At 45.2% G+C, this 10,334-nt stretch overlaps 1 protein-coding gene across 2 annotated transcripts in view; it reads left to right on the top strand.

The window, feature by feature from the left end:
* The first annotated feature begins 703 nt into the window (after positions 1-703).
* The window catches only part of GCFC2 (GC-rich sequence DNA-binding factor 2), a 27,985-nt gene continuing 18,354 nt past the window's right edge, over positions 704-10,334 (top strand). For both annotated transcript variants that reach the window (XM_071548250.1, XM_071548249.1), the window contains exons 1-6: positions 704-1,110; positions 2,751-2,855; positions 4,493-4,657; positions 5,300-5,521; positions 7,041-7,120; positions 8,049-8,164. In XM_071548250.1, coding sequence (XP_071404351.1) covers positions 798-1,110; positions 2,751-2,855; positions 4,493-4,657; positions 5,300-5,521; positions 7,041-7,120; positions 8,049-8,164 — 1,001 coding nt within the window. In that variant the 5' untranslated portion in view covers positions 704-797. The remainder of the gene's footprint in view (positions 1,111-2,750; positions 2,856-4,492; positions 4,658-5,299; positions 5,522-7,040; positions 7,121-8,048; positions 8,165-10,334) is intronic.

Here is a 10,334-nt window from a genome sequence, read left to right as displayed (position 1 = left end):
GGGGTAGTAATTAATTAGAGTTGTTATTATTAATGGATATAATTGATAAATTACTATAAATTATATTCAGAATACCAGAACCGGCTAAGATTTTGATGGCAAGAGGCTGCGGAGCAGGGCAAGCACAGATCTGGAGCATCAGTAAGGCTGGAAAAGACCTCTGGAATCACCGAACCCGAGCTGTGACCGAGCACCGCCCTGTCACCCGATCGCCTCCTTCACCCTGTCCTGGGACACCTCCAGGGACGGCGACTCCGTCACCTCCCTGGGCAGCCCGTTCCGATATCCAGTCACCCTTTCCGTGAGGAATTTCTCTCCGATGTTCACCCCAGGCCCCCCAGGCGGAGCCCAGGCCTGCGCGCTCCATGTCCCTGCGCACCCGCCGCGGCTGCCCCGGCACTGGCGGGCTCACGGCTCGTCACACAAATCACTCACTATTTACTCAGCGATGAGCAATGAAGTACCCCAAAAATTACTTTCCCTTTCTTCCAACGTCACACCACCGCCTCTCCCCTCACGCCTCCCTACCGCCCCGTTCCCGCCCCGTTCTCGCCCCGCTCCCTCCCTGTTCCCGCCCCGCTCCCTCCCCGCTCCCGCCCCGCTCCCTCCCCGCTCCCGCCCCGTTCCCGCCCCGCTCCCGCCCCGTTCCCGCCCCGCTCCCTCCCCGCTCCCTCCCACTCCCGGCGGGCGCGGCGCGCAGGGGTCGCTGCGCGTGCGCGTTTGGATCGGCGGCGGGATTCACGCTGGGATCCCGGTGGGATCCCCGCAGCCTTTCCCGGGAGCCATCGCCGAGGGCGATGTTCCGCCGTCCTCCGCGGAACTTCCGCGGCCGGCGGCGCGCAGCCTCCAGCGGCAGCAGCGAGGGCGAGCCGGAGCCGGAGCCGGAGCCACGGGCGGCGCCGATCGCCGCGCCATCTCCAGACTCCGGCGCCAGCTCGCCCGCGGAGCGGGAAGCGGAGCCCGAGGAAGGAGAGCGGGAACCCCCCGAGAGGAGCGGGGCGGAGGGGCTGTCGGGTACGGGCCGCGGGAAGCGCCGAGCTGGGGCCGCAGCCGGGCCGGGCCGTGCTGGAAAGGAGTTGCTGAGCTTCGGCAGCGAGGAGGAGCGGGAAGGTGAGGAGGGGGAGCGGGAAGGTGAGGAGGGGAAGCGGGAGGGTGAGGAGGGGGAGCGGGAGGGTGAGGAGGGGGAGCGGGAAGGTGAGGAGGGGGAGCGGGAAGGTGAGGAGGGGGAGCGAAGCGGGAAGGTGAGGAGGGGGAGCGAAGCGGGAAGGTGAGGAGGAGGAGCGGGAAGGTGAGGAGGAGGAGCGGGAAGGTGAGGAGGGGGAGCGGGAAGGTGAGGAGGAGGAGCGGGAGGGTGAGGAGGGGGAGCGGGAGGGTGAGGAGGGGGAGCGGGAGGGTGAGGAGGGGGAGCGGGAGGGTGAGGAGGGAGAGCGGGAGGGTGAGGAGGGGGAGCGGGAGGGTGAGGAGGGGGAGCGGGAGGGTGAGGAGGGGGAGCGGGAAGGTGAGGAGGGGGAGCGGGAGGGTGAGGAGGGGGAGCGAAGCGGGAAGGTGAGGAGGGGGAGCGAAGCGGGAAGGTGAGGAGGGGGAGCGGGAGGGTGAGGAGGGGGAGCGAAGCGGGAAGGTGAGGAGGGGGAGCGGGAGGGTGAGGAGGGGGAGCGGGAAGGTGAGGAGGAGCGGGATGGTGAGGGGAGCGGAGCGGGAAGGTGAGGGGAAAGGGAAGGTGAGGAGCCGTGGGAAGGTGAGCGGGAGCCGTGTGTGGGTGTCCCGGAGAGCAGCGCGCGGAGCTCCGCGGTGGCTCCTGCGGCTGCTGCCCCACCGAGCGCGGGACTGGGGCCGCTGCACACCTGGAGCCGCTTCCTCTGAACAAACCCGGCCGTGCCGTGTCGTCGTGAGGGTTTGCACCAACAAACCCACTCAGCAGTGTGAGCTGGGCCTGGTTACTCTGGAGAAGACTCAGGCGGTATTTCCTTAATCCATACAAGTATGTCAGAGGCGGGTGCCAAGAGGATGGTGCCAGATTCTTTTCGGTGGTGCCCAGCACCAGGATGAGCCACAATGGCATAAACTAACACATAAGAAGTTTCAACTCGACATGAGGAAGCACTTCTCTATCCTGGCTGTGGAAGGACACTGGGACAGACTGCCCAGGGAGGTCGTGAAGTCTCCTTTCTGGACACATTCCAAACCCACCTGGATGTGTCCTTGTGTCACCTGCTCCAGGTGACCCTGCCTTGGCAGGAAAATTGGACTGGAGGATCTCCAGAGGTCCCTTTCAAGGCCAACAATTCTGTGATTCTGTGAAGAGTACTTTGACGATTTATGTCCCTGTGGGTGGGAAGCATTTGAAATCTTACAGCTGAAGAAAACCAAAGAGAACCAGTAGTGTGTGGTTCTGTGGCTAATTAATAAGCTTAAATAACTGAAACAACTGAAACATAAATGTTTAATTGACTCTATTAAGGTGTTGCTGTTGTAGCTGATGTCAGGATGTGGCCACTTTGCTGGACACAAGCTGCAAAACACACTGTTTTAGCAGTGCAGTGTTGCTGTGTTGAGGAGGCTGAACTGCACAGTTTTTAATTAAAAGCTGATGAATAATGAGCAGTAAAGCCATAGGAATAGTTAGACTTAATCCAGCCAGGATTTCAGAAGTTATGCTGTGCATATGGAGATCTACATGCACTTTTCTGTGATACTTACATATATGTGTCTTTGTTAATGTTACTCAGCATTATTTTGTTTTATCTGGATAGGTGAAGAGTTTTTCAAAGTTAAAAAGCCATCTTTCAATGAAGTAACCTTTAGAATTCAAAAGAAGGAAAGCCTACTGCCTGCACAGCCAGAAGTTGAAGAAAAAAGTAAGTACTTTTTTTGGTTAAATATTTTATACAATGCTTATGTCAGTATATTACAAAATCAGTAAGTGGAGATTAATATACACATACAGCTAATAAATGTTTTTGAGTGTTAATTGAACCCAGGATTACACTTACAATGTTACTTTACAGGTTTATAATTTCATTCTATTTTGCTGAAATTATTTTCCATATGACCTTGGTAAAAGAGTATCAGAACTTGGAGGATGTTCATGAGAAGACCTGGTTATGCAGAATCCCTGTAGTGCATCAGAGTTAGTAAAGTTCTCCTAAATCTGTACTTCAGCATCATGTGAGATCAGCTCAGTTGGTTAAAACTTTGTAGCAATAATGCCAAGGTCATGGGTTCAGTCCCCTGTGTGGGCCCTTAAGAGTTGGACTCGATGATCCTTGTGGGTCCCTTCCAGCTCAGTATAGTCTGTGATTCTGTCTGCCAACTATGTGCCAGCTGCCCACTGCTTATTGCTGTGAAATTGCAGTTTGATCTCAGTATTGGCATTGAGAGAAAATGTGAGCTTAGTAGGATTTTGTTTGATAAAACTTAATATAAACCTTAAACTTCATGTTACTAAATCGTGTGCTCTTACAGCATTTGATTATGTTAATTAAATACACAGTAACTCTGATTATCCTGGTTGTATTCCTGCCTTCACTAAACTATGGTAAGTTGGCCAGAGAAGTTTTGAATTCTCCATCCATGGAAGTGCTCAAGGCCAGGTTGGATGGGGCTCTGAGAAACCTGATCTAGTGGAAGGTGTCCCTGCCCGTGGCAGGGGTTTGGAATGAAATGATCTTTAGGGTCCCTTCCAACCCAATCCATTCTGTGATAAGTTTCCTATTGGGATATTTGGAGTTTGTGTTTTTTTAACAACAAGTCCGTCTAAAAGTTCTCTTCCCCTGTATTCCCTTTTTGACACCTCTGTCAATTCACATATTATGTATATGTATATATATATATATAGTATGTATCATATACTGTATTTGCTAAGGTTAGATAAAAATAAGTAAGATTGAGAAATAATTCCAGCTGAGACTGTGATTCAGGTGAGATGGTAAATTTTCTTAGTAACTTCTTGTAAAAGTATAACATGCTCTGTTAAAAGTTGGCACATTCTGTTGTTCAGTAATCTGATGATTTACTGAAGATGTAGTGGCATGAAGAGAAATTAATATTTTTAAAGAATTTGAGAATAACTGGAGACAAGACAGATATACATAAATGTTTACAGTTTAAGAAAGAACTCCTTCATTATTAATGCTTTTAAAAAGTGCTTTCTAAATGATCTTTTTCAAGTCAAAAACCCAAGATATGCTGTGAGCTATCAGAATATTAATCATTTGTTTTCTGGGAGCTGATCTCATTGTTTTTGTGCATATAAATACACCCTGTGTCTCAGAAGGATTATCAAAGACTCTTTGATTTGAGACAAGAACTGGCTTGTAAATGACTCTCTTGGAATGTCACAGTTGAAATGTTTTGATGAGAACAGGTGGAGATAGACAAGTGAACAGTCTTTGCTGCAGCAGGCTGTAAATAACTACTGGAAACCAGCTATGGCACACCAGATTCCAGCAACAAAACTAAAATTATGAATCTTACTTTTTCCCCCCTAATACAGAAATCTGCCACTTGGAGCCTGAAATTGGCAACACGAAGGGCACTCATGAAGAAGAGGACAAGGAGAAGAAGGATGAAACTTACTCTTCACTGAATGAGGACTACAACAGCTCAGACTCTGAAAATGAATCCAGCCCTCCACAGAGAGGGGAGGATTTATCACCAGGTTAGTATCTGGGTATTTTTTTCAAGGAAGCTGTTTTAGAGCATTCTATGTTTGAAGTACATGACAAGTTAGGTGAGATGAATCCCACTCAGCTTAAATCGTGTAAGGTGTAGGCATCTGTTTATGCTGAGTGAGGATTACCCTTCTTCTGGAAGAACAGCAATGGTTCACCCATATTTTTAGTTTGTTGTATTTCTTTGTTAATTTGGGGAATGGTTCAGGAACTGTGACCATTCATTTTGGAGGAAAGGCAGTAGAAAATTCCTCTTTAACAATGCACTATTCACTTCATGAGATGAAAGTAGAACCTCACTTTGGGGCTGATTTATAATCTTTGGATTCCTTTGTAAGCTCACTAAGTTAAGTAACACTGATCTTTTGGGGAGACAGAAGACCAGAGGATGGGCTAAGAGCAATTTATTTAAAAGGAAAAATTCTGAGCTTTGTTTTTGTACTGGGAACTACTTTTTAAGGATGATTTTCCATCTCCTTATATTAAACACGGCAAGTGTAGTAGAAAAACATCATGTGTCCTGTATCCAGAATTGTACAGTGATGTTGAACAGTTGTGATGGTTGGCATTATGAGTAAAAGAGTGTTGCCTTTCATCTTTTGCTTAGATTTTCTTTCTCTTCAATGCAGGCGATATCCCCAGTGCAGGTCACGCGGAGGCTGCTCGGAGGAAACGTCACTTAGCCAGGACCAAGGCTGATTATCTTCCACTGGATGTTTCCAGCAGTCGCCAGGTCTCTCGGAGAAGAAGCAGCAGCAATGAATTAGAGAGTGAGGATGAGTCTGAAACAAAGAATCTCGATTTTGCACCTAAAATGAGAACTCTTAGGCAGAGGATGACTGAAGAAATGGGTGAGTTTGTGTTGTTTCTCCCAGTGGCTTTGTTTTGCTGTCTGGAAGAATGTGGGAGTTGTACAGTAAGGAGTGAGTGCAGGGCCAGGCTTTGCCCCTCAGGGCTCTTGCCAAAAGGCTGTATAGCTGGTACTTGAGGTTTATATGGGACATAAACTTGCCTAGCTGCTGCCAACCCTGGACTGACCCCCCCTTTCCCCTCCCAGAACTTTCCCAGCAAAGGAAAGGGAAAAAAAAACACTGAAAAGAAACACACTCTAGAGAAACTGAACTGAATAAAAAGAATAAATTATATTTTCTAACATTCACAAACCACACTGTATACACAGTACGTAGGATCCCTCCCCCAGGGGAAAGGGAAAAGGGGAATAGGGGACTGAGTCCCTGGGAAATGGAGAAGAACACAAAACCAAACCAAAAGAAACAAATGAATCAAACAAAACACAATTAAAAACCTCAAGGAAGGGGAACAAGAATGAAACAATTTCACCCAGGACAGGAGAACCACCAACAACTGGAGGGACCAGACTCCAACCACCTCCCACCAGCTCCTCGGCCAAGAAAGGGAAGGAAGGAACAAAACCCACTCCCCCCGCCCTGCTACGTGGAAGACACGAGTGGAATACTTGTAACCTCCTTAGATACAATCGTTACTGAGGAAGCCTTGGATCAAACTATTACAGTTCAGAATGGTGCAGGATACTTTGAGATAGATTAAAATATTTATTTTTGGCTTTGTTGACTGCAAAAAATTGTCTTGTAGGAGGCACATTTAATGTCAATAAAATTACTATAAAATTATGGTTAGTCCTACCTCCTGCTTCTGATCTGGTCTTCCAGGTGCTCTCCCTGCATTGACATTATGACTCCTCTTGAAAAAAAAAGGGGAAAAAAAAGCAAATGAGCATCCCAGCCCTTCAGAAGTGAACAAACCTATTGCACACAAAACACACCTGGCTTTTTCATTGCTTTTATCCTCATAGAGCTGGTTATGGTGTTGTTTATGAAGCACAGGTTTACTTTCTTATTCGAGTAAGGGTTGTAAGGAATGCATAACTATGAGCCAGTTCTGGCATTCTAATGAATGCTAATGAGGTATTTTTGTTTCTGTAGTAGAGTCTATGTTTTGGAACACTCCAGGGTTTGTTGGGTGTAATGTCACTCAGTGTGTTAGAGTCTATACTTACAGTCTTATTTACATGTGTTATACACAGCTTTGCTTTGAGACATAAAAACAAGATGTTTGTGCTCGTCCTACTGCAGTAGTTGTCTGAGAAAAAGTATGTTGGGGAAATGAATACTAGTGTGAGTTCTACAAATCCCAGTGTCCATTTCCAAGCATTTCTTGCCTTTCAGTTTGCAAGTCCTCTGGCTACAGGTGTTTCATCTGCTGGTTTTTGTGTATGTCACTTCCCAGCAGAGGTTGGGAGACCCATTATTGCTTTAGAGGGAGGAGAACCTGAGAGGGAGAAAAATAAAGGATGCAGTTACATCTAATAATGGTTGTTTTAACTTGCAGTGTCTGTGGGTGATGGATCAAGTGAAGATGAAGCTAAGTGGGAAGAACAACAGATAAAGAAAGCTGTTAAACTCTCTCAGGTGACACATGTTTTCCTAACTATCAAAAGTTGCTTTTTGATCAGGGCAAGAGAGCTTGTCTGGAGTATCATTGTATCTGCTTCCTGCCCTCTCATTAGAGAGGACTCTAGGAAGTTATAAGCCCATCCTTCAGGGAAAGGATGATTCAAAATACGGGAATATGATAAGGAATATCTGTAATCTCTGGCTGTTGAGAAGCAGGGTGGTGGTGTCAGCCTCAAAGGCAGGTACTCCTGTGTGATAGGAGCCTCTGAGGAACTGAAAAGAAAACTTTGAACTCTGATTTTTTTGCTACTGGGCAAGGGATCTTGAAAGCAAGAGTGAGTATGCAAACAATACAAATGTTACAAAGCTGCAAAGCAAAAATTATTATTGTATTATGTTTAATTTCTGTTGAGTGGCAATCTGAGAGCTCTCTTCACAGTTCAGCAGAATTCTGGGGTTTTTTTGAGTAAATAACTGGCAAAAATAAACTGTATTCTGATGAGTTGGAAATTTTGTTTGTGGCTTGGATAGTCTGATCTAGAATAGATGATCTGAATAACCAGCTCTTTATGTCAGAATTGACAATTGTAGAAATTTTTCCAATTGCAAATTTTGGGAAGTAGAGGACTGGGAGAAGATTACATCTTTCTGCAGCTGGTGTTCAAATCCAGTATGATTGATGATCTTAGGTCCTCATACTCTACTTGTTTCAGGAAAACTTAATTCTGCTGTTCAGGAAACTGCAACAGTTTTTAGCAGTAGACCTTGTTAGTCATGGATTTCATGCTTCAACTTGTGTTTTGACTGGATTTTTTGGTGATTGAAATACGTATCTTTATATTGTATGTTTAGTATTCAAATTATACATCTTGCTGGTCTATAGAGCTGCAGAGGGAAATGTTGTATAAATAGTGCATTAAAAATTGACACTTAATTCTTGTAGGAAACTTGTGATGATGCTTCTGTGCATAAGTATCAACCAGCTAAACCCAAGTTTGATACCTCTGTTTCTCTACCACCTGTGAATTTGGAAATTGTGAAGAAGCGACTGACTGAAAGGTAACTCCTTAATTGATGAGTTGTCTGAGATTTTGTCACAGAATGAGACAACAGCTTTGAAGTCTTACTAATTTTTCCAGTGTTCAGGGATTTTGGGGTTGTTTTCATGTATAATAAACCTGTTATGATGACTAATGGAGTACTACAAATTGTTGACTTTACCTTGCAATGCTTTATTGTAGGGGAGCATTTGGACTTTTCAAGAATGTTTTTGTCAACTAGAACTTTAGAGAATATATTCTATCTATGGAAGTAAATTCAATTTAAATGGCAGCAGCTTTTTGTGTTTGCTGGTGGGTTTTGACAGGAGTGTTGGTTTGATGTTGTTTGCCCAGCAAGCAGAACTTCACCTGGGCAGGTGGAGCTGACACTTCTACCCCTCCTCTGGTGGTTCTTAGACTAGCTGCAAAAATAACTTGATATTTTCTGTAGCATCAGTAAATTCTCTTCAGCCTATTTAGAACCTGCCTGGATTTCTTTCTTTATTCATGTGCCAGGGTGTGAGTTTTCTTCAGCAGTTCAGCTGCTCTGTGGGCTGCTGAAGTGTCCTGGGATGGAGGTGGGAACCTCCAAGAGAGTGTGTGGGAAGGACAGCTGGGGTCAGGCAGCTCAAGGTGAGCCATCCCCTGTCATCCCTGAGCAGGGGGAAGCAGCTGTTCAGATAAGTTTAGACAAGTAACATTATACAACTGAATTGTAAATATGTGCTCTGAACTTGCACTGAGCTCTCTCTGTGTATGCCTTGCTTTGTACAGTCATTGACACGTTTGTTTGGAGAATTGCAACCAAACTGGACTAAAAATTTTTTATGGACTTGTGTACTTTCTTTGCTGTAATCACCTGAAAGGAATTGAGTTAACTGAAGTGGGAATTTATGTACAGAATCCAATAAGGAAAATGAGAATACAGCTATCAAAAGTGAGAAACCCAATAAGGAGAGGGGGAAGTTTGATGTAAACTTTTTAGATGTGTTCAACGTGATAAATGCTGAAATAGGGGTTTTTTTGAACTTGTAGCACTGTAGAAAGCAATAGGTTAGTTCAGTTATTTTTGTTGAAAAATTTTGTTCAGTCCAGGGAAGTGAAGTAAGCTGTGAAGTGAAATAAGTTGTGGTCTGTTTCTTGGTTCTGTTACAGGGGGGCTGCTCAAACTGAGCAAACACTTGGAATATGTAAGGAGGGAAGGGAGGGAAAAGGAGAGGAAGCAGAGTTTTAATAATAATACATGTGCTGTCTATCAAATAGAGACAGCTGTAGACATCAGTTCTTGGGTTTTATCACATAGTAGCAAGAATTGTCAGTTGGTTTGTACATGGTAGTGAGGATGTTGTGAATGTTACAGGTACTGCTGTCTATGCAACTTCCTTTGCACTAATATGGACATGCTGATGTCAGCTGTAGTTTTCCCCAGATTACATTGGATACAATCCATTTAATAACGTGACATCACATAATTTAGCTTTTATGTTTTTAAAAGTTGATTCATTGAGGAATTCAGGTAAAATGTTAGTGGTGCTTTCAGAACCAACATCACATAAATGATAGTTGGGTCTCCAAAGCATGATGCTTGTCCACACCCGTTGCTCCTGCAAATGTTGGCATGGGGAGAGGGAGATCTTTCAACACTGCTGTTGTGGGTTTGGCCAGGTGGGCCTAAATTTAGGTTTTAAAGTTCAGCTAGGCCTAGGATTGTCAGCTGATTTAAGCTGGGCTGAGCTAGCTAACAGCTGACTTCTTCCAGCCAATAATATTGTATTCCATACCACACTACATCATCTCAAAGGGTGTAAAATCCAGTGTGTGGGAATGGCTTGGTGAGTTCCACCATGGCTGCACTAAGAGGAGGACATCTGGCAGCTCCTCTACTATGTCAGGCCCTGCTCCTGTTGCCTCTGCTTGCATTTTGTTTGCATTCAGGGAAGTAGAAACATTTTGTTGTTACACTTTCTCTTTCTTGCTGAGTGTCTTTTGGAGTGCTTATGAATTTGGAGTAATGGGCTTTGTATTAGTTGGGGAGTGGGAAGTTATTCCTTGTTATATATGCATAACTTGTGTAAGTGTGTGTTATATTGTAGTTTTCTCTTAATTTTCTCTTCTCTGTATAAATACATGTAGTTAGTTTCAGCATAAACCTGGGTTTGAGGTTTCTTTTTTTTTCCCTCTTCCTCTTC

This window comes from Pithys albifrons, chromosome 2, assembly GCF_047495875.1.
Source record: "Pithys albifrons albifrons isolate INPA30051 chromosome 2, PitAlb_v1, whole genome shotgun sequence".
Taxonomy (NCBI): domain Eukaryota; kingdom Metazoa; phylum Chordata; class Aves; order Passeriformes; family Thamnophilidae; genus Pithys; species Pithys albifrons.
The sequence above is the reverse complement of the archived record's forward strand: the minus strand, read 5'-3'. Positions and strand labels throughout refer to the sequence as shown.